At 47.1% G+C, this 24643-nt stretch overlaps 1 protein-coding gene across 3 annotated transcripts in view; it reads right to left on the reverse strand.

Moving 5' to 3' along the window:
• The window catches only part of Dock2 (dedicator of cytokinesis 2), a 400432-nt gene that overhangs the window by 324609 nt on the left and 51180 nt on the right, over nucleotides 1-24643 (reverse strand). For all 3 annotated transcript variants that reach the window (XM_027938544.3, XM_071611997.1, XM_034636841.2), the window contains exons 15-22: nucleotides 20511-20609; nucleotides 17526-17598; nucleotides 17314-17417; nucleotides 14671-14854; nucleotides 14430-14527; nucleotides 12794-12883; nucleotides 11515-11615; nucleotides 10566-10700 (exon numbers count right to left, since the gene is read on the reverse strand). In XM_027938544.3, coding sequence (XP_027794345.1) covers nucleotides 10566-10700; nucleotides 11515-11615; nucleotides 12794-12883; nucleotides 14430-14527; nucleotides 14671-14854; nucleotides 17314-17417; nucleotides 17526-17598; nucleotides 20511-20609 — 884 coding nt within the window. The remainder of the gene's footprint in view (nucleotides 1-10565; nucleotides 10701-11514; nucleotides 11616-12793; nucleotides 12884-14429; nucleotides 14528-14670; nucleotides 14855-17313; nucleotides 17418-17525; nucleotides 17599-20510; nucleotides 20610-24643) is intronic.

Below are 24643 nucleotides of genomic sequence, written 5' to 3' on the forward strand. Positions count from 1 at the left end.
TATCAGGAGAGCAGATGCGGGCGATGGAGGACAGGTTTAGAGAGTTGAAGGACAGTTGCTAGATGCGCTTCTGCACCTCACAACTAAGATCTTCTCCATTTTTTTTTCCCCACCCAAAAGACACAACACGCAGCAAGCCAACAACTGAGCCGTCTGTTCTTTCCTATTAAGGAAACAAATTCTCCTTCAGGGTGTCGCCTGCCTCAGGAGCCTTGGAAGTGGATCACAGAGTGCATGTAGTCATGCTAATTCTGTTGTCATCCCTGACAATTGTGTTAGCTTGGTGAGTTTCACCCTGCTGGCAAGCCAGGACCCTCTTACCCGGCATCTGCATGCTTCATTACAAGGGATTTGCAAACACATTTCCTAAATCTACATACTTACTGGGTAGATGACTCTCCCACCCCAGTCATTTTCTAGGGAGCTATGATCCTCAGCATCTGATAGGAAAAGCCCATTTTGTGCTCGGCAAGGATATGGCCAGCACGCCAGCTCCCAGCCTTCTAGCGAGGAGGTAAGGAGGAAGGGAAGTGATCACAGTTCCCACCTTCAAGAATGCACACCTAGGTCCTGTCTGCTCCCTTAACTGTCTAGAGCACAGACTTGTTCTGTGAAATTAAGCCATGTGAAGGACAATGGAAGCAGGCAGGACCCGCGTCTCACACGCTGCTCTGAGCAGAGAATGGAAGTTTGCCCAGTGTCAAGCGGGCAGCCTGGGATTGTGCAAGGAGAAGACAAGCCAGAGGCACAGGATTCCTTGTGCTCCAGGGAAGACCAGCTGCACTTCAGCCCCAGGCCTCTGCACACTCCAATGGCCTCCAGCTGGGTACCAGGAAAGACAGCTTGGAAGTGGTTTGAGTGTGAACCCCAAGGGCTCATGTGCTGGAACCTGGCCCTCAGTGTGGTGGTTTTGGGAGGTGCTGGGCAACCTTTAAGAGGTGGGCCTGGTGGGAGATGTAGATCATTGAGGACATTGCCCTAGGATGGCAGGAAGATGGTTCTCATGGGATTCCTGGAGTGACTCTCATAAGAGGTTGTTATAGAAGAACAAGGCTGGCCACTCTGGCTTCCTTGCCTGGTGGCATGATTTCTCCTCTTGTGCACACACATCTGCCATTGTGCTGCCATCCACCAGGAGGCCTTTGCCAGAGCTGAGCTCATGCTGACACCATGTATGGAAGCTCCAGACTGAGCTCAATAAGCATCTTGTTTAATAAAGACATCCAGCATCAGGTATTTTATTATAATAACAGAAAACAGACTAATGCAGATGCTAAACTTTAGGAAAGGGTTAGCTATTCAACAGTGACCTCCTCATTGCAAAATGTCATGCCTCCAATCAGCTCTCAGACCTGACCTCCCATGACCAACATTGCCAATGCTCCTTTTGGAATGCTTTCTCTGCTGCTCCTGGAATTCCAGTCCCTCTTACTCCTGCCCTGAGTCCCTGACCTGCCTGCACTGGGGCTCTTCCCTGGCCATCCCTTCAATGGGCTAATCCCCTGGACTTCCCCTGAGTTTCACAGTGTTGCTCAGCTTGCATGACAGCTTCAAAAGACTCTTTGGATCAATTTCTACAAAAACTCAATTTCCATTCTTCGCTCTCCCAAACTCCGATGTACATTTCTATTAGGCTTTGCCAATAAACATCTGAAACTTTTCATGCTGCAGACCAAATAAACCAAGGAAACATGCATCTCCTTTATACTCACCAGGCTGCTCTGCAATGCTATGTCAAAGGGTCCAGAAAGTTCAGTGACAGAAGGGCTGATGGGGCCTCCCAGTCTACCACTGCATTCAGTTAGTCCTGGTACCCCCACCATCTCTGAACCCTTACGTGATATGGTACAGTGGAGCTTGGTCTTCATCCCTGCTTCCTAGCACATTGCTCCTAAAGTTCCTGGAATTCCTAAAGTGAGAAGAGGTTTTCATATGCTAATGAGATGACTGGTGACTGGCAGGCTTCACGGGGGAGCTGGTCACTGGGAAGACCAGGTAGGATTCCAGGGTTGGGATTTTGAGCCCCACCAGCAATCTCCAGGGAGGTGAGCGCCTAGAAAGATTGAATCTCTCACCAATGGCCAGTGGTGTAATTGATCATGTCTAGGAAATGAAGCGTCCATAAACCCTGAAGGACAGGGTTCAGAGAGCCCCTGAATGGCTGAACACGGAGGCTCCTGGAGGGTGGCCTGGGGACAGGGCACAGATCTCCGCCCCTCGCACATGCCTCTCCTGTCCTTCTCTTCATCTGGTGTCCCCTGGCACCCTTTGTGGATCCTAGGTAACTAGCAGACATAGGACGTGTTTCTCTGAATTCCCAGGGCCGCTACCCAACCTGCTTGAATCTGAGGACCCTGACTCACGCCTACTGGGTCAGAAGCACTACTTAAACAACCAGGGGCTTGTACGACTGTCATTCATGTTTGACTGAGGTTGGGGACAGTCTTGGGGATTGAGCCCTCAGCCTGTGGGACCTGATTCTATCTCCAGGTAGGCAGTGTCGGGGCCGAATCACATCTGAGGACGCCTGAACTGCTTGTGTGGTGCAGGGGACCCACACGCATTAGGTGGGGGGCCATCGTCTGTGCTGAGCGTCCTGGGGCGAGGGCAGAGGAAGGCAGTTTGCTTTCCTCACCCCCCCCCTCCCACTTCTTCCTCTTCTCCAGCGCTACTGTGACCATCTCCACTCAAACCACCTGCCTGGATAACCCCCCCTCCCCAGAGCCCTACCCCTGAGGTCCACCGGCATTCTCCCTATTCCTGCCTTCTCCTGTGTGCTAACTCCTACTTCCTCCTCTTTCCACAGCAAGAACCTAATCAGGTTAATTCCCCACATTAGAACATCAGTGGCTCCCCCTGCCAAAAGCAGTGGTTTCCAGACGGCTCCTGTGAGAAATAAAACTTAATCAGCTCTCTCAATAGATATTATTTACTTATAAATTTTATCCATGTGCTATTACTAGTGCTTAAAAAGTTTAATTTCTTCATCTGGGATTTAATAAATGGTAATATCTTTACCCGATCTTGGTGAATTCGTTTGCTCACCACGGGGGTGGCTCACTGAGTGTGCTCAGGATGAAAAGCAGCACCTAGGCCGAATCCTGCTGCACAGAGGAGGAAGACCAGCTCCAACCCCCCCGTGCCCCTCCTACAGCTTGCCTACCCTGCAGCTTCACCTCCCAGCCACTAGTGCCAGTCGGCTTCCTGCTACTACAACCGACACCTGAGATAACCAACTTATTAAAAAAAGAAGGGTTATTTTGGTCCATGACTGGTTGGTCCCATGGATTTTGGGTAAAGAGTGCATATCATGGTAGGAGAAAAACTAGCCAGGGAACAAAAGAAAGAAAGGAAGGAAAGGAAATAGGGTCCCACAGTCCCCTTCTGGGGCATACCTTCAATGACCTCAAGACCTCCCAGTAGGCTCCACCTCTTAGCTACAAGTTCCATACTTGGGCTGCGGCTGGGGCTCAGCGGTAGAGCATCTGCCTAGCATGTGTGAGGCACTGGGTTCGATTCTCAGCACCAAATATAAATAAATAAATTAAATAAAGATCCATTAACAATTAAAAAAAAAAGTTCCACACCTCCCATAATGCCAGAGGCTGAGGACCAAGCCTTTAACACAGGGACCTCTGGGGGACACTTATCCAAACCATAGCCCCATTCCTCTTTACAAACATGCTATTCATGTGTGGGCTCAGCAGGGTACAAAGAACCTAGGGTGTCAGATCCCTCGTGACCAGGCCTAACTCTGTGTCCTGGAGTCCTGTTTGGTACCTTCCTGGGCTTCCATTTCCTCTCCTGTAGAATAGACATATGACACCTGTCCTTTGCAAGATTGTTGTGCGTATGAGGTGAGATAGAGTAAGAAATGGTGGGGGCTACACATAGAGAAGGGGCCTAGCAGACCAGATCTAGAGGAGCAGGCAGAATCACCAGTTCCGCTAGGTCTGATATATTTGGAATGTGGGATTCTCTTTTCCTTCAATGGCTGCTTTCTTAAATACCTTTCAACATTTAAAATATCACCTTCTTGGGGATGTGGCTCAAGTGGTAGAGCGCTCGCCTGGCATGCATGCGGCCCGGGTTCGATCCTCTGCACCACATACAAACAAAGATGTTGTGTCTGCAGAAAACTAAAAAATAAATATTAAAATTCTCTCTCTCAAAAAAAAATCACCTTCTTTGAGAAGAATTACTGACTATAAGTTAATTTGAATTGTCAACTTGATTGGATTAAGAGATGCTGATGATTAAGAGGCTTATGGGTGTGTCACCGAGGGTGTGTCTAGGAATGATTGGCAGGTGGGATAGCAAACTAAAGTGGAGACCCTCCCTAAGCATGGGCAGCACTGTTCAATAGGCTGGAGGCTTGGATGGAATAAAAGTTGGAAGAACAGGGAAGCAGCAGCAGATGTAAGCTCAATTCTTCTTCTTGTAAAATATCTTTTTAGTTGTAGATGGACACAATATCTTTATTTATTTGTTTTTATGTGTGCTGAGGATCAAAACCAGTGCCTCACACGTGCGAGGCAAGTGCCACTGAGCTTCAGCCTCAGCCCTTGATTCTTCTTGAACAGGTTCTTAATTGCTGCTGTGATCGTCTGAGGATATCAGACTCCAGCTCTTCCGTTCTTTCAAAGCCAGTGATTCTCCATGGAGTTTCCAGAAACCTTCAGTCTCAAACTAGGGTAGCACAATTGGTCCCTCTTTTTCTGAGGCTTCAGCATCTTGGATTGTGCAGCTACTGGATCCTCTAGCTCTCCAGCCTGCAGACGGCCATTGTGGATTATCCAGATTTGGGTCGTTTAAGCCAATCTAACAAATCCCCTTTTTATTATTATACTTCCTGTTGATTCTGTTCCTCTAGAGAACCCTGACTAACACACTGGCCCTCCCCAGGTGGACTTTGTCATTCAGACCTGTGTGCCCCCTAATAGCCATTTCCAAGCATCGGTTGCTGGGTCCTGCTCATTCTTAGGGAAGGCAACTTGATGGCTAGAGGCCTATCTTGTCCACCACATTGTCACTACTTATAGAAGCTGACCTACTAATCTTAGAGTCCCCACTACTTAACAATATGCCAAGCACATAATAGGTGCTCAGTAAATGTTTGCCAGTATTTCAACTGGAAAGAGAACAACTCAATGGTTCATGCCTACTCATGATTTCGTGTTAAGATAACAGCAACTTACTTAACAGCTGATAAAGTGCTTTCACATATGTTCATGAGAATCAGGCTGTTAGCTCCCCTCAGCAGTGCAGCAGCTCATAAAGTAGACAATAAATTACAGAGAAGTCACTGTCTGACAATATCCCTTTGGTGACTGTTTTGTCTTCCATTTTGATGTGATGCCAAGTTAATGTTATCATAAAATAATTCCATTAACTGCAATTGTGCAGTTTACAGAGCCATTACTGTCATCGAAAAGTGAAATTATATTCAAACCCGAAAACAGAGGCTTACACAGGAATAAATGGCATTAACATGCAAACAAATTACATGCAGGAGAAACCGGAATAGCAATGTGACAGGCCTTTCACCCCATGCTCGGCATAAACAGATGACTGCATTTTAATATTTATTCATATATAAACAATGAAAACAAATCACACTGGCAACTACCTTGGACTTAATTTCATACTTGTTTAAAAAGGCAGTGACTTCTGTACTCCCTCAGGCTGCGGGCTGAACTGGGCGCGCCTGAGTTTCATTCAGACAATCTCGCTGCCTAACATATTCAGGACCCGGAGTCGAGCTAGTGTATACTATGCACATCGGAGGAAACAGAGCTGGGGAGGGGTAAGTGGAGACAGGGGAGGCAGGAGGTGAGCAGAGCAAAGCAAGATGCAAGCCAAAAAGGCAGAGAGAGCAATGTCTGGTTTCACATCCATGATGCTAAAGGCACATGAAGGCAGGCAGCAGCACTCGGCCAGGGGAAGGGGAGCCAGATGGGTGTCCCTGGAGCTGTGAAGCTTGCTCTGGGAAGCCTCCATTAATGGAGTGGCAGAGCCAGTTCAGGCCAATGGCACTGTGCAGCCACAATAGCCCTAGACTCCCAGGGAGTAGGGGGAAGGAGGAGGACGCTTCCAATGCCATGGCCCCCGCAGAATGCAGAGTGTCTTTCTCTAACCAAGGGGCCTGCGCTCACCTGCGCCTCCCCTAGGGCAGCTTCTCTTCATTCATTCCTTGGGACTGAGTATGGAGTTGGGATTCCTGCAGAGCTTCCTCACAGTAGTGGGGACGCTTCCCTAACCTCTCCTGTGCAAGCCCTCAACCTCTCTACTGAATCCCTACTGTGCTTACAAGGGGGGCCAAGTAACCCAGCACCTGACCCCATGCAGTGTCAGGCCCATGGAGCTGACCTTTCTGGTCCCAGGTGTCTTCTCTCAGGACAGCCCTCCTCCTTGCCAACCAGACTGCCCACTGGCATGGCCCAGCAAAAGCTCCAGTTCTCAATCTCTGCTTCATCAGATCACGCAGAGGACAAATCCTGCTCAGCTAGTTCTTTGCTGTGTGAGCCTGAGGCTGAATCCAAACTTCAATTTTCTTATCTATGAAATGGTGTCCAGTTTCATATTGATCAAGCACCTACTATGTTCCACATGCTGTTCCCCATTCTTGGAATACAGCAGTGCAAAGAATAGTCAAAGATTCGTGTCCTCCTGTGGCTGACATCCTAGTCAGGGAAGGGGAGCGGTGAATAAAGGCATAACTAATGAGTAGGTAGAGTATAACCCATGGTTGATTCTACAGGCAGAAAACAGACCAAAGGCAGAGTGAGAAGAGGGCATCAGGAGGGCCGAGGGTGGTGCTGCCATTTTAAATAGCACAGCCAAACAGCAGACATGGCCGAGGAGAGGGCTGGCGAGCAGACACTGGAGAAGGCAGCAAAGGCCTCATGTGAGGAGCCTGAGTCCCAGCAAAGACGTCACTCAGTGTGGCTGTGTGGAGCAAATGAGGCTTAGTAGGAGATGACATTAAAAGGTGAGGTCCTTTTGGATTTTTGTGAAGATCCCTGTCCATGGCATGTGAACTGTGTTCTGCAGGTAAAAATTGCTACCATGGACAGCCCTTGGTCTGTGACAGGCACTGTGTATGAGCCTTATGCCCTGGACCCACTCAGGCTACCCTGCAACCCTGTGTGGCAGGTACTCACGTGATACCTGTTACCTGTGATGAAACTGAGCTTTGGGCAGATGAAAGAATTCCCCACGGTGGTGGTGGGATTCAGGATTAGCCAGCCCTGGAGACAACTGTGCTTAACCACTGTTGCACCCAGACTCTCCCAAGCAAAGCTGGTATGGAGTGAGGAGGAGAAGGAGGGATCTGAAAGGCAGACACCCATGATTGGGACCCCACACAGAAGAGAATACAGCAAGAACCGAATAAGAGGGATGATAAAGAGAGCAGAAAAGGCAGGACGCAGAGCCAGCAGGGCAGCACCCCAGGCCTGGCCACACCCCCAGGGGACAGGAGAGCAGCAGGGTCAGGGACCATTTGAAGGGGCCAGCAGCAGAGCAAGGTGAATTCACAGGGCCAGCAAAGTCCCCACATTTCTGTCCTTGAAAAGCATGGATAACAGGCCAAAGTGATTCAACCTCCAAAAACCAACAGCAAGAAATGCTTAGGATAGGTGCACGGTGAGTCAGCTGAGCAAGCATCAAGATTCTGGAACATTCTCTCTTACTAATTTAAGCCTGAGCTTTTGAAATAGGCCTCCTTGCTGTCTCCTAGGCAAAAACAAGACATTAGCAAACATGTATTACACGTATGGAGCAGGTGCCAGATGCCACCTGGAGTGCTCTGCATGTAATCTCAGCCCATCAGCTAAACACCAGGAGCTGGCATATCCCCACTTACAGATGAGGAAACCGAAGCTCAGAGAGGCTGGGTCACTCATTTAGCCAGGCACTTACGGGAACAGAAACATGCCTCAATCCAAGGTCGGCACAGCACAAACAGTGTGCTGTGACCATCATCCCACACTGCCCCCTGTGCCCCAGCCTGTGGCAGGACTGGGATTTATAAGGAGCAAGGAAGGAGGAGAGACCCCCTCCCCCTGCAGGTCCAGGCTCTGCCAGCTATCCCCGCAGAATGCTGGCCAGTTGGACAGAGAGCTGCTCAGTGTCCACCGCAGAGCAGGGAAGCACAGGTCGCTCCAGCCACCTGTCATTCCAGAACCTCAGAAGCCTTGAGGATCAGCATGGAGCTTCAGGATTAAAGACCCTGGGCTTTGTAGAGAGTTCAATGCCTGGAAGACAATCACTTCAGCTCTTGCTGAATGTTTCTCACTGTGCTCTATACCCCCCAGGGGATCATCCTGCAGAAGTCTAGTGGATGGTGGCCTTAGGCATGGCCACCCAGGATCTTCTAGACAGACTCCCCACGATTTAGGAATTTCCCATATTTTCACCACTGCCTCCCTGTGGTAGAAACTAGAACCTGTTCTGCTGGCTTTCTGTACAGCTATGAGCAGGCCAGATGCTGGCTTGGGAGCTCATGATGCAAGATGGGGAACAAGAAACTCACTTCTTTTGGCTATAGAGTAAAGTGAATCCTCTCCCCTGCAAAATAATGAAATAAAAATTCCCCACCATCTCAATCACATCTCTTCCTCCCATGTCCCCCAGTTCCTGCCTATCGACACAGCGGAGTCCTTGCTTTTGCAAATGTTCATGCGCAGTACATGCAAAGACAAATGCAGGGAACAAATAATGGGAGCCAGATTCACTGCAATTATGCACATGGGGGGAAAGAATAAAGGAATAACAGGAAACAGAAACACAATAGCAGATGCAATAAGCCTAAAAGCAATAATTATGTTCTTATTTCCTACCAGCTGGCGTAGGAATCTCTAAGCACGGAGCTCTCTATTTTCTAGTTGTCCAAGTACATTTCCCCCAGTACGGGGAAATACCCAGTCACTTCTGATGCCCTGAGGCCCTACTGGAGAGCAGACCATTGTGAATAGGACTCTACAATGAACAAGACACAAACCTACTTTCTCCTAGTATGAGGTCATGGGCCCTCTTTTGCAGATCAGCCTACACGTTTGTTCATGAGAAAGGGTTCCAGATGAGGCCTGTAGTGTCTTAGAGGCATCTTCTGACCAAATGTCAGTGATGGGGATTCAGCAAGAAATAAAGATCACTCTGCTCCTCAGGAAGCCAAATGCTATTCAGCACTGAATTTATACTCAAGAGTTAGAATTTCTGCAAGATGCCATCCCTTGAGGCAGAGAAAAAAGAAAGCAATTGAACAAAAGTACTTTGTTCTAGTAGATGGGAAAGATAAAAGACAGGAAAAAGATAAGAAGGAAGGGAGGGAAGAGAGAAGGAAATGATAGGGAAAGGAGGGAAGGAGGGAAGAGGGAAGGAGAAGGAGGAACAGTAAAATATATAAGACTAAGGGAAGAACTAGAGAAGAAGATAGTGATGGATGAAAGCTTATATTTTTATAGATCCAAAAAAAAAAAATGTTCACTGGGAAGACAGATGAGGTATCCTTGTCTTAATCTGTAACTACAAAGTCTGAATCATTGAACTCTGAAAAACTCAGTTCTTAGAAAGCCTGGACTCTACTGGTTTACAAATAATTAACAAGTATACCCCGAACTTGGAAGAATACCCCTGAGATTTGACTGACAAGTCTGAGAAATTGAAATGTACACACCAATTTAAGGGATACAGGATTTACAGCGTCTTTCTTTGGCTTACCTGAAACGTCAAAGGGTGTTTTAGGAAGATCTGAAATGATGACCCATTTCAAATGCTTTCTTGAGTGTGAAGCTTTAGAGGCCATCCATTGTCATGATCCAAATAAAGGGTACAGGCTTTCTTTGGGAAAGCTCTGTCTCCACCACAGGAAGTCTATGCCATAAGGGGCTGACCTGACCCTGCCACATGTGACCACAACTACCGGTGATGCCTAGCCATTCCCCTAGCCACCTGATTAAGATCTTAACACATAACCAGGTAATTGTTGCCAAAGAATTTTTCTGGGATAGCAAGGAAACTAGGGTTGCTTTAGCTAGTGGAATTCTAGTAGCTGCACACTGGAAAACTTGCCTCAGAAGGCAATCAACAAAAGAAAGGCAGTCAAGATCAAGAGCTAGAGATAGTCCCAGTGGCACTGAGCATCTGGATTCAGCCATGCCTGAGGCCAGCGCTCTCTCTCTGGATTTTTCAAAAATGCAAATTTAAATAAGATCCTATTTATCCCTAAGTGCAAATGAGTAGTCTTCATTCCTGGAAAGTTTTCTTAAAATTATCTTAAATCAAATGAAGAACGTTAGATAAAACAGAAAAGCTTCAGACCACAAATCACATTGCTCTGGGAAGAAACATCATTGCAACAGCTTAGGATTCCTTCTCTTCCCAAACGAAATCTAGAGCCCTCAGAACTCTTTGGGCTGGATTGGAATTTTTAAGTTTTTTTTTTTTTCTTTTAAATGAAAGCTGGTTATAATTTTTGAAGAGTTTCACCTACAGTAAAAACACTGTTGGCTCCCATAGGGATTTCAGGGTTCATCAATCACTCTTACGTAACAGGTACTCACTGTGAAAACAATGTCCTCGACCGAACAATGAACTTGAATACATATTCCAAAGCTTTCAGAGTTCTTAGGATCGGCTCACACTGCTCCCCTCGGCTGGAGGTGTCCAAGTAAGTCTTCAGCACCGTCATCAGTTTCCTGAATAAGAGATAGTATTTTCAAAATATATCTCTTTCTGGTCCACAGCATGGTAATTAGTTTGCTCAGAAAATTATGAGGCATTCAATCAAAGGTTAAAGGTGGTAGTATAGCTAAGTTCACCACTCGTTTGCTAACATAAAAATAACTGCTGAAAATATGTATTTATTACAGGGAATGAATAAGTTATTTGCTGCCCATAAAAAGCCAGCAAAGGAAAAATATAAGAAAAAAAAATGTCTTCAATGGTAAAACTAGGCCTACTCAGGCAATGGGGAGATAGCAGTGCTGATGTAGTCTTGCATTTTTCTCTCTATACAAAATGTTCCTGTAACTACCGTGAAACTCCCTTGCTCGGAAAATGTGTGTTTTTCCAACACGAGTGGGGCAGACTTTAAATGACTTGGCCTGCCTTCCAAGGCTTCTTCCCAAACTGCTGCCACCACACACTCCAGCATCACCCCCCAGCATCACCCCCTCTCTCCTCGGTCCCCTACCCCCAGCAATCCAGAGCCACCCGGTTTCTGTACTTCTTCCTCTCTAGCCTTGAGTTCTGGTGTTTTTCCACAAGTAACTGTCCCGTAAATGATAGCTAACTAGCTCAGCAAATACACGAACACTTCATCTCAATCTCGGGATTCTGCATATGTTTGAGGATATCCAAATTACCCAGTTATGGGTTGGGTTTTCTCAGAAAAGGGAGAACTCACACAGACCAGTGTCAAAAGTCAATTGCTCAAGTTCCTTGTGCCCCATGCATCCCGGCAGGGCAGGCAGCACGTGCACAGGAAATTCCTGCAGGCGAGGGACTCACTTGTAAGCCAGGGTCGCACTAAAGTGCTGCTGAATGTATGCCTCCAGGACCGTGTTGAAATGCTGGAATTTCCGGTCTGCAATGAGTCCTATTATGTAGATCTGAGGAAAATGCCAAGAATTATTGGGGTGAGGGGGAGCAAACTCAGAGCAGGAAACAGTATTTACCTGGTACAACGCACCCCTTAATCAAAATTTGTTTGCCCAGAATCAATATTTCCTATAATCCCTTAAAAGCCAGAGCTACCACATAAAGACATGCTCACTAATAAACAATTAATCCTTTTTATAACCCTTATTTCATCCATTTATTTTTAAGTGGTTCTGTGGAACGAACCTAGTGCCTCACATGGGCTAAGAAAGTGGTCTACCACTGAGCCACAACCCCAGACCCGATTAATACTTTTCACCATAATATTGTCTCTGCAAAAGTTGCTCATGAAATGTGCTTTAAGGTGTTGTAAGATAAAAGCTTTCACAGTCAGATAGGTTAGAGGAACCTCATATTGTCACCGTTAGACGTCGTCTTTATTGCAGGACATTGCAGAGACTTGGTACACTGATGTGCACTATGACTCTCCAGGGGGGCCACGCAGCACTCAGCACTTCTCTGAGTTATTTAATGGAAGGAGCCTTTAGTTAAGGAGCATCTGTCCTGTAAGGCACATTCTAAAGGACCTTTGTGAAAAGCACCTGATTAAACCACCTTCATCTCCAAGGAGCATCTTTTAAATTGCAAATGTCTGTGACGACACGGGCCAACACAGGGAGACTTTACTGACTGCCCAAACCCTGATGCAGTGTTGCTCATGTTTTTTGGACATGGCACTGAGGAAATGTGGGCCGTGACATGAGAGGGACCATACAGGAAGACAGAGAAAAGATCTGGGCAGCGTTCCACGGCCAGAGGTTCTGGGTTGGCAGGAGTAGAGGTGAGTCAGAGGACATGACAGGAGAGTGGGGAAGTGTCAGGTGCTCTACAGCCTGGCCAGGGACCGGCTCCACACTCCTGGGAAGTGGAGGTAACGATTCCCAGCACATGGCCTCGTGTGCTCTCCACCAGGGTTGGGCTGACATTAACCTGAAAACTCCCCTTGCCCCACTATGCCCTTGGCTTTCAGAACAACCGGACACCAGTGAAGGGAAGCAATAGCTCACTCATGGGTCTGGCTGCCAAAGGTCACCGTGGCTCTAAGGAACTCATGGAAAGGACCATGGACACCATGGGTTCTCTCTACTGTCACAGTGAGACACATGAAAGCCTGTCCCCATGCTCTTACCAGGGCATCGAAGACGAGGATGTCATACTCATTACTTTGAGAATGCTCCATCATGATGTTGAAGAGGGCGTCAAGAGTGTCCTGGAGAAACTGGACGAAAGAACCAAGGTCACGTTCAGAGGGAGTGCAGATGGCCAGGGACCCCACCCTCACCTGTCTACCCAAGAGAATGAGCGCACAGCACCCAGGCCATGTTTGAGAGGCCCACAGAAGAGCCAGGACTTGGAGCCACTTGGCTGTCCATGCACAGTAGCAATTTCACACTACAGAACATGACACAGCGCTTTGTCTCGCGACAGCGAGGATGTGAGTAAAACAAGTCAGACACAGAAATGAACACTCTCTCACTCCAGCTTCAGAAAATTCAAGAGTAGGAAAAACCCATCCATGACCAGAGCAGCCAGCCTAGCCATTGCCCCTACCCGGGATCATGACTGCGAAGGGGGCGAGAGGGTCCGCAGCAACTCTGCGAGTGTTGTGCATATCCATCTGGGGGATGGATGTGGCGGGCAGTGAACAAAATCTCCCTGAGCTGTGCTGGTGCCTGCTGCATCGCAGGGATAGTATACTCCAATAACAAACATTTTTTAAAAAGAAGAATCAAAAGAAAGAATGCAGTGGAACCCCACCCCCACCCCCAGATGACTTCTCCAAACTGCCTGGTAGCAACAGCCTTCTCCAGGGGGCGTCTGGGGGCGTGTGGTTGTCAGTGCTGAGCTAGGTGGGTGGGTGGGTCAATAGCGTCCATTGAAGCATCGATCTGGAAGTTCTACCACCGTTTCTCCAGGGTTGTGCAATTAAATAAAACTTGATTTCCTTCCCTCCTAAGGGAAGAGTCAATATTTCCTATAATCCCTTAAAAGCCAGAGCTACCACATAAAGACATCTAACTTCAGGGTTTCTAGCTGAACCAAATTCCTGGTGCAAACATGATGACCAGGACCGTGGGAAACACTTGTCTCCACACTTGTTCTCTTGATGGGGCTGGAGAGGCGGCCTACTCTAGCCAGACCTCCACCTTAGACACTGTCTACTCTCCACCACCCTGTAGATCCCAGGCATTTGCATGGTTTTCAGCGCACTTTACCTATAGTGCAAGCACTGACATCTTTCTCTTTCTCACCTTCAAGGCATAGTGCTCTCTGAGCAGACAAACTACAAATAAACTTTTCATTTCTAAAAATGTGCATATAGTACTGAGAGATCATACTACTAAACATAGCAACATGTACATACAAAATAATTACTATCACTATTTATTGAACTTTGTAAGTTTCGTGTGCTTTCATTCATTTATTATGTATTAACAGGTAAGAGACAGCACTGAGTTATTTTTAAATAACATCACTGAAAGCTCATAACAACCTTGAGAAACATGTCATTTCATAGCATTATTGCATAAAGATTAAATGGGAGAGCTGGGCTCTACACCCAGGTTAATCTGTTACAGAGACTAAGCACAACCAGAGTTTCCTGATACTCGATATTCAGTGCCATCAAGCCAAGTCTCCCCACTGGATTTCCCAATAAAGATTCACCATGGCAAGGAAAACCCACCCGCCTCCTTCCCTGGAGCTGCCCTTGACTTAAATTTCTGTCACTGGTGGATGAACACAGGAAGTGAAGTCCCACTAACCTTCACCACCTCCTCTCCATCCACGATCTTCAACTTTTCTAAATTCTCTTGCAGCAGTTGGGGCCTCATGCGCCACTTCAGCAAACCCAGCAAGCCCACTAAAACACAGTTGGGACAAGAGGATCACAGTTACTGATCAAACCACCAGGCTGCCACGCACCTGGGCTTGTGCATCCATGCACACACACACACACACACACACACACACCCCACAGACAAAACTCCCAGTGGGCTCCATTACCATTCTGGGTGAGCTTTGTGGAGCACACCAGGGTGGAAATGGAGAACACATCTCGAGAGCTGATGGACAGCCCCCCAACACTGCTGGAGCTCCGGCTCAAGGTGGCCCCCTTGTTTTCCGAATAATGTCGATAAGAAGGAAGAGTCAGGTAAGCACTGGCATCCTCCATCTTCTTGCTGTCCCCCTGGAAATGACACTTTGGTTACTGTCCCAAGCCAAGACTACTCATATAATCTACCCAGAGCTTGAAGTGGCCAAATTACGTGCTGTGAACTGGGGAGGGTCAGAAGCAGGAAGATCATCAGGAAAGCAGTGAAGACCAGGTGGCGAGGCAGGCCTGTACCGCCACAAACGTGGGAATCTAGTTAGCTGAATGCAGAAGGGGATGATCAACCAGCTGGAGCCTCTGTGAGCATCTTAAAGCAGAAAAGGGAATTGAAGATTTCCAGATAGCAGTTTTAATCCATCCTAAATTTTTTTGAAATGATTAAAAGAAAAAGATGCTCCAGGACACTAGGGAATCCAGCTTAACCTGGGAGTGAATGGCAAAGGCACTAGGTCAGGAAGCCCTGGACCCGAAGCTTGTTCTGTTTATCCTGGATTCATTCTCTGGCTTCTCCATGTCCATTTTTCTCACAAGTAAACTGAGGATAACCATACTCCCAAACTAAATGGGATAATGCAGAGAACATAGCAGAATTAAAGAAATGCACGGCCTCGCCAGGCAATATGAATGACCAGAGGCAGTGCTCAGGAGACCCTCCTGATCAGACCCTTCCTCTGCCCCGAGCTATTCCAAATCCTTTGTGTGCCTTAGTTCACTTCATTCAAGTGGATGAAGCAGATTTTGTTATTCTCAGATTACAGTTGAGGAAACTAAAGTTTAATGAAGTCAAGTAAAAGGAAAACTGGCTACGACTGGTCCTCTTCCCCAAGGAGTTCCCGGCAGGTTGGGGAAGAATGGCTTTCATTCCAAGACCTACTTCAAGGTGCAATGAATGGGAGAACACAGGCTACACAGAAGAAAGGGGGCTTCTGGAAAAGTCAGAGACTCAGAGAAAAGTGCAACGTGATGAGCAGTGAGGGTCATGTTGGCCACAGGCGGTTGCAGCCCCCAGGTAGAGAGCGCAGGCAAAGGTCCACCTGTGACTCAGCCATGCTGTATGTAGGTCACAACCACAAGCTCTGCATCCAGCAAGCAACTTCCCCATGCGTCCTGCTGTCCCAAAAGGGAAAGCACACAGGCCAGGTCAAGGCAAACACCTCCCCACCTCCTACAAACAGTGCAGGTCTCGTGCTGTGAAAACCTAACAGTGGACATCTGTATGCCCTTCACGTTTACACACGGCCCTGTCGTGTCTGAGATCTGACTGAGTTGTCATCGTTACTGCTGTCACTGCTTGCAATGGTTTGGTGTGGTTAATCCCCAAGATTCATATGTTGGAGGCCTGCTTCTCAGGGTGGCAATGTTGAGGTGACAGAAGCTTTCAGAGGTGGAGCCTGCGTGAATACCCAGGGGGAAAGGTCATCACCCAGGACACCGGGGACCCTCTTAGAGGCTGTCTATCCCAGAAATAATCTGATCTATTTCCAGACACTGCTTTTGATCATATCTATGAATTAAAAGTGAAGATTTGTAGAGCATGCTGGGGAAGGAGGAGGCCAAAATGAATTTTCTAAATTAGCTGCCTAAATTGATCAAGTCCTGAAACTCGTATTTATGTGATTTTTCCTTTTTTTTTTTTTTTGTTTAGCTCAAAATTACTTATTTTTATAAGTAGAGGTATAAGAGATGGTTATTTTCATTTTGTGCTATGCTATTCCATTCTAAAAAAGAAATAAACATTGAAATAATCATAACTTTAAAAAAAGAGGTGGAGCCTACAGAAGGTCCTTGGGTCATGGGGACATTGTCTTCAGAAGGGATGAAGGTGGTTCTCATGGGATGCTGCTTAGTTTTAGAGATAAGAGTGGTTATAAAAGCCTGATTCTAGCCATGCCTGGCCTCTCTGGTGTCCAATTTGGTGTGCGATCTCTTCCTCACACACATTCTGCCATGATGTAACACAGCCAGAAGGGCCTCACCAGAGCTGAGCACTATGTTCTTGAACTTCTGAAACTGTGAGCTAAATAAACCTCTTTTCCTTATAAAGTAGCCTTCTTCAGTTATTTTGTTAATAGTAACACCAAACAGACTGACAATCTGCCTAAACAAAGAAAACTGAGACTCAGGAAGACATGTGAGGTGATTCCAGATTTACATAGCAGCATGATCGGGACCCAGATTCTAATATTTCTTCATTAGCTACAGTGCAGCCTCTCTCAAATATTCCCTGAAGGTCTTCTGCATGTCCCACAGAGGACCTCACAGAGTCGAGCCCATTTCCGTATGTACCATGACTTCTCCATTTGGAGCTCTCTTTTACACTCAGATTGCAAGCACCACCTCACATAATCCTCACAATGAGTCACAGGCGGCTCACAGGTGAGGAAATGGGGCCCCAAAGGAGTTGTGTTTGCACTGGGCCACTCAGCTGGTAGGCCTGTGGTCCTGGGGTTCCTTCTGTTAACCACTAGGCCATCCTGACATCACCCATTGGTTCCTGCACCCCCTTCACTGCCATTGGCTCTGACTCACGGTACCTTGAGGACAATCAAGTCATGACAGCCGTCATGCAGAGTGGTCCCGTCGTCTTTCATCAGCTTCACGTAGGACATGGCAAAGTTCTTTTCCCCTTTATCTTTAGCTGGAAATGGCATAGTGAGGTCAGAAAAGAAAACGAGACGTGGGCCACCCCACTATCTTGCCCATGTCTCAGGAGAGCCGCAGGGACACCATTTGGTTGGGTACTCACATTCCAGGGATGACCGGTGTCGAAACATGAATCGCAGATGGATCCTCTGCATGTCCTCGATCGGGACGGCCACCTCAGCAGGCAGAAACCAGAGCTCAGGAGACCACGAGTTAAACACAACCCCTCGTCCCACCCTACAGGCAGCCTGACCATTTAACTTGAGGCTCAGCATGCTGCTTTGCCACCCATCCATCAAGCCTGATGAACTGTAAATAAATTACATAAGAACTAGCTATGAAGAGAAAATAAAGTACCAAATGTAATCCATTTGGCAAATTGCATTCCCAGCCAATGAAAAGAGGTCCGTAAATTATAGTGAGGAAAAATGAATCTCCCCAAATTGATATAAAAGTCACATAACTTTAGCACAGGATTTGATGCACTGCAGAGTGCACAGTGCACATTTCCTTACACACTCCAGGAGCTCTGGCAATTGCAGCAGGGCTTAGCAAATTAACAGTGGCCATTAAGGGGTTGCTTGAGGACTCTCATTTAGGCCAATTAATAAAAGTGTTTTAACTCAATAATATTTGGAAAAATCCTAGGGCTCATCCCCTCTTTGGTGGGACACATGTCTGATATTTCTGCTTCCACAAATACAGATATAAAGGTAGGACAATCATCCGCATCTCCCAGCACCACTGTAGGGTGAGGGTCTGCTGGCACCGCTCACTGAGGTGCTTTGGCTGGCTCTGCACTCCCCACCTCCTAGAGCCCCACAGCTTCCTGCAGTGTGCAATTCAGGCCAATGCAGAGGAGCTTAGCTACCTGCAAGAACAACACTGATTTTGTAAAGGTCTGCACAGTATGGATAACTATTAAAAGCCAAAACAAAACAAAAACCCAAAAAGTATACATTGCAGGAATTTTTCTTCCAGAAAAGAAAATCTGAGCCAGAGGAGGTCTTGTTCTATGTTTCATACCCAGCAAAAGAACTGAGAGTCTCCTGGGTCTAACTCATCCTCTCACTGAATGTGAAATGGTTCCTGGAAGCTACAAGATGTGAAGCATTGGCCACACTGATGAAGGTAGCATCTCTGAACCCAGAGAACTCACGGTCCATGTGGGGTGACATATAAAACACTGCATGGCAAGAACTAGCAAGGAGATGTAACTAGGGAGCCTGAGAGCACACAGAACAGAGGACCTACCTGGTCCAATAACTTTCTGACCCCAAAGTTGGGCAGGTCATCATCTTGACAAGAATGAATATAAGTAGACCCACAGGAAACTAGGAATAGATGCAACAAGGCCAGGCCATTGGGGTTTGAATAGCTATCAGCAAAAAGGAAGTTGTGTGTCTCTCCTGAGTCAGCACAGGTGAGTAAGGGCTGCTGCTGATTATGAGGCAGAGATATTCAAAGCTAGAATCAAGTTTCACTGTTCAATGAATTAATTCCTAATTCATATTCCAATGGAGAATATTCTTTCCCGTGTAGCATGATGATGTGGTGATTTGTGTCTACAGCCACTTCTACTAAAGGGGCATTTTTTCAGGTATCCCACGGCCCATTTTAAGCTCACATCTTGAAAATTCTGGCATTCCTCCCTGATGGGTAGAACAGCACAGTTTGATGGGCTGGGCACTGTCCAAGAAAGGGCTAGTGGACAAGTCCATAACGATTAGGTAGTGGACCAATAAAAGGCTATCAGAGAACCACAGCACTTGTCCATGGGGACATGTCTATTGCCTGGCTTGCCACCAGATACCTGCCAGGTGCTGTTCAGATCCTCTGAAGGTGCCTCAGAGGACCCCATGCCCCCACGAGTGGTGACTTCTACTGTACCCCAGGGCTGAAGACAGCTCTGTCACTTTGTGTCCTTCCAGGTAAGTAGACTCAAAATTGGCCCCAGAATTGAGCTGGGTGTTCCATGAAGAAAATGACAATATATTCCTTTGTGTTCTTCACAATCACTTGGGTCTATCAAGCCTCCCATATGTTTGGAGCAGAACAAGGGATCTTTGAAGTGTGATCAACAGTGCGCTAGTCCAGGGATGGGCTGCTGGGGAAAGAAGAAGCTCCATTGTGGAGCAGTCTGGGAAATGCACTCTCTCCTCCTGCAGCTCTGCAGAGACGCTTCCATCAGAAGGGTTCTGAGAACCTGAGACAAGGAAGCCTTTGACATCTATACTTTCTGTCACTTCTCAGTATTTCTCACATTTACTTTATCCAGGAGCTTAATTTTAATGAAACACCACAGAGTACTGGGGAGTGGGGGGCACTATCTGAGAAGGACCTGGAGGACCACAGCAGGCATTTGGAATCTCTGTATCCTTGCCTCCTCCACTCCCTACCGCACAGAGCAGGCGTGAAGCTGCAGAGGGGAGAGTGAAAATGAGCAAGGGGCCAGGGCTGGAAGAGCAGCTCAGAGGAGCTGCAGATCTGGTTTGGTTTTCTACACCAAGAAAACTAGCAGGTACGCTGCAGGACAGCCGAGAACATGTCACATTTGTAGCATTTATCAAACGCACACTCCTCCAAGACTCTCTGACAGCGTTGGGTGGTTAAATCATTTCATCCTCACAGTCATCCTGTGGCTCCCATTGTACAGATGAAGAAATCACAACAGACAGATCCAATGACTTGCTCAAGGTCAAACAGCTGGGGAATTAATGGTAGAGCAGGAACATGAATCCTGAACTCTCTGGGAGTCTTGCTCAACTTGTTGGCACATTCTCATGAAAAGGAGCAGGAATGAATGATAACGGCTCCAGTCCACCTCCTGTCCCCTCAAGGAGCACTGGAGAGCTCAGATCAGAGCCAGGCTGCCTGGGTTCCAGTCCTGACATGACCAGCAGTGACACTGGACAATCCACTCACTAGTTGTGGGCCACAATTTTCTCACCAGTAGAATGAGGGAAATACAATGCAGACCTCACAGGACTATGGCAGGAAATAAACTTTTAAACTAATATACTTAAAACAGTGCCTGGTTCACTGTAACAGCTATATACACGTTCAGTGCTCTTATCATTATCATTACCTTGACTGTTTCCATCCAGCGTGGCTGCTTGACTTGGTAGTACACAACGGAGCGATACTCGTTCATGGGCTTGTCCCCAGCTCCCACACAAATTGCATTCTGATCAAGAAAAAAATATATAGAGAGATAAAACTCTATAGAATTGCTATTTCCTGTGTTTGGGCAACATTGGTTCAAAGGCCAAAGCCAATCTTAGAGCCTGGGGTAACCCTGCCTTCCTTGACCCTTCTCCAGGCCCCTATCATGACCCTTCTACATTACGGATTTATACATGAGCATCCCTGGCCCAGAAGTGACAGCTGCTTAACCACAGAAATTCTATTACTTTCATTCTGGAAACCACTGGAGCGTGCTGGTCGCTGACGTGGCGCCTCATTGTAAATGGTAACCAGCCTCCGAGTCACTGCATGCTGCTAGTCTTATTAATCCTATTTGTTTCCTAAATGTGGATGTGCACAAGGTTTACAAACAGGCTCAGGTCAGCCAAGCAGAAACCCTTTCTGATGGATTTTGGTTGCTGACGTGACAAAGTGGGAGGGCACTCGCTGGGCAGTGGGAGACAGCATGAGCTTCAGAAAGACAACGGGGTGCCCACCATGAAGAATGAGTCTGGGGAGGGTGATTCCATTTAGCCTGCAGTGGTGATCATCTTCTGCACATTTTGGGCCCACACTAAGCTCTAGAGGAACCAGGGTGAGCTGGGAACTGAACCAGATAGGAGCTCAGAGTTTGTTGGAGACGGTCAGACACATGAGCTCCCCGGTCCTGACTAGTTCCATGTGATGACAGGCACACATAGACTGAACTCAGGGAAGTCCCCTTAGAGGTGATGACACTTAAGCAACTTTTTTTTTTTTTGGTAGCAGGGATTGAACCCAGGGGCACTTGACTACTGAGCCACATCCCCAGCCCTTTTTTATTTTTTGAGACAGGGTCTCACTGAGTTGCTTAGGGCTGAGGCTGGCTTTAAACTTACTATACTCCTGCCTCAGCCTCCTGAGCTACTGGAATTACAGGCATGCACCTCCATGCCTGGTGATAGGTAAGCATCTTTAAGAAAGAGTCTGAGTTGGCTTTGAGCAGAAACATGGGAAAGGCATTCTGAGCAGAGAGCAAGCAGAGCACTCTGACCTATGTAGGATATTTATTCTTTGCCATAGAAATCACCCTCAGAGAGCTGGGGTCATGGCTCAGTGGCAGAGTGCTCGCCTGGCATGTGTGAGGCAATGGGTTCGATGCTCAGCACCACATATCAATAAATAAATAAAATTTAAAAAAAAGAAATCACCCTCAAAGTCTCAGAAAGTAACAAGGAATTATTTTCAGATAGTATAAGCAAATCCCTAATTCATTCTCTCTCTCTCTCTCTCTCTCTCTCTCTCTCTCTCTCTCTCTCTCTCTCTCTCTCTTCATTCCATCAGTTTGGGTCCCAACACAAGATCAAGCTAGTATGACCCAGAAGGGGCCTAGGGTGGTTTTCATACTAGCTGATCAATTTTTCACTTCAAATCCCCAGACTTTTAGGAGCCTAAGGTCTAGTTTTGAAGCACTAGCCCCTATAATTGCAAGGCAGGTGCTCCTGGAAGAGTCTACACCTTTCATCAGATTCCTTCAGTTTCTGCAATAAATCCTTGACCCCTCAGTGTGTTGAGTCATCAGAGTTGGCCACAGGAAGGTCCTCTGTGGCCCCTGGAAACCAAGCTACATTGGGAAGGAAAATCTGTCCATCTCACTGAAAAGTTCTCGGTGTCCAATGGATAGGAAAAGGGTGAGCTGAGTTCCAGAACTATTTGAGGCAATGAGCTGAAACATGCTTCCAAAGGTTTGCTGGCCACTTGGCATCCAGCCTCATGCTAAGTCCTTAATGCGAACCCATTGCATAGGTGGGCAAACTGAAGCCCTGGGAGGCTGATTCACTTGACCAAAAAAGTGGCAGGTCCTCTAGATCCTTGTCCAGTGTTCCTTCTATAACAACCTACACTCTTTCTACCTGCAAATATTCATATCTGGTGACATTTATGGGCTTATCGTCTCTGTTGCTTCCATGAATCCCACATAGCTTATAAAGTCTGAAAACACACATATATCTCAGGTGAAAATAAAACTGCACTATGGCAGGCAACTGAATGTCACAAAACTATCCTGATGATAAAAAAAGTTTATTTCCTATGGCTAAAAAAAAAAAAAAATTCTCAGCTTTATACAGAGAAAAGCCAAAGACATTGGCCTCTACCTCAGCACTCCAAAGCTCAAACTGGAGGCTGGTGGGGAGAGAGAGAGAGAGAGAGAGAGAGAGAGAGAGAGAGAGAGAGAGAGAGAGAGAGAGGCAGCCAGCCAGTACACAGCCTAGCTCTAGGAAGGATGTAGATTCATATAAATCTCAAGTGAGACTTTGGCCACAGTCCACACTGCCCACCCTCCGAGAGCCCCTAGCTGGTGCAGGAACTCCAGGTCAGTGGAAAACCTGAGGGAGAATCCTGAAGTTGGGGGGCTGTGATGCTGACGTGGCCTTGGCAGAGACACCACAGAGGAGGGACACCAGGCTCCTGTCACTCCACAGGCATTACCCAAGGCAGATGCGCCACGGCTGCGAATGCACTTGACCAAGGGTGTGCCACGTCGTGGGAGATGTCAACCAGCATTTGCAGGTGGGAATCAGGTCTGAAGCATATGACACTTTTCTAATAATAATGAGTGGATTCAGCAAACACCCACGATGTGGTCAACTCATCTGATATTCACAAGGGTGAGGTGTCTTTGCCCATCCCAGTTTTGGGTAGACTCTCAGACTTGGAGAGGTCATGGAACTAGTTCAGAGTTGTTTTACTGATCCAGGCTGTACTAGGCCTTGCACCTGGTGGCCTGGCCCCAGAGGTCATGATCTTGAGCACCAGGTCACACTGTTTCTAGTCCCTACCTCCAATACCTTAAGCTGGATGGCCTCAGAAAAACAGAGGTTTCTGGGCCGGGCAGCATCTGGGCTTCTGGGCTCCTCTAGAAACCTGCTTCAGGCTGGTTTGTCTTTCTGAGTTCCCTCCCAGGGCTGCCTGGCTTGGCCTGCCTTCTCTCAAGGTTACCCTCCCTTCCTGTTATCCATATTTACTATAGCTCATGAGCTTCTCTGCTACAGCCCCACCTAAGCAAGGACCTGAGGACCCAAAGTGAGCCAAGGGCAGCCTAACCCTTTCCGCTGGCTGGCCCTAATCTGCCAAAGACAGCACCTGGAACAAGAGAGGAAATCGATACTTCCCTTCAGGGACTGTTCCCACAGGAACCCACCAAATAAAGCAGGAGCTTTTGAGTGTGCTGTGTGACACTTAATTAGACAGTAATATTTATTTCTGCAAATAGGGAAAGAAAAGCCTCCCGCCGGCTTCCTTAGCCATTTTCAATAGCTGGTCAACTGCACTTCCCCATAACTTCCCCAACAGGTGAAAATGCAAATTATCTCCATGGCCCACGGTTACCTTTGCATTTCAGCCCCTGAAGTCCTGCTTATGTATTCGTCTTTGATAACTGCATCTAAGCGGCCAGGGTGTGATGTGAAAGACGCAAAGGTGGAGGTAAAAATGGTTCCGTCGTGAGATAAGAAAGCCACCTCGCCTGCCTGTTACCTGTTCCCTTTAATTTGTCCTTCGGCAACATGCAAGGCCGGCATATCCATGTTTTAAAAATGAGGCTGAGGTTAAAAAGTTCTCCAGATAGCTGGATAAAAATAACTTCAAAGCAACTGTCTATACATTCCTGAAATGCAATTTCTCCTTTCAGATAAAAACCCTCTGCTCTTCTTTTGTGTTCCTCTCAGCCAAGTGTTTCTCACTTATTCTGTTTTTCAGAAAAGTCTCACCATCCGACAATAAGAGGATGAGGTAAATGCGGGGATTTTGCTCAAGAAGATATTAATTAATGAGGGTGGTTTTGTGAACGAAAAGGCACCAGCAGGGATTTCTTCACAATTATAAAACAAGTCTGAATCATCCCAGAATTGGCAGAAGAGTTATCAGCCTCACTTTTCAAATGAGAAGTAACTGGGAGCATTTTAAAAACATGTGTAGGCCCTCTAGTGACGTGATGAGGAGACCTGGAACCTGGAATCAAACCCCATCTCTGCCACCTGCTAACTTGATGACCTT

The sequence above is a fragment of the Marmota flaviventris genome, chromosome 5 (genome assembly GCF_047511675.1).
Source record: "Marmota flaviventris isolate mMarFla1 chromosome 5, mMarFla1.hap1, whole genome shotgun sequence".
NCBI lineage: Eukaryota > Metazoa > Chordata > Mammalia > Rodentia > Sciuridae > Marmota > Marmota flaviventris.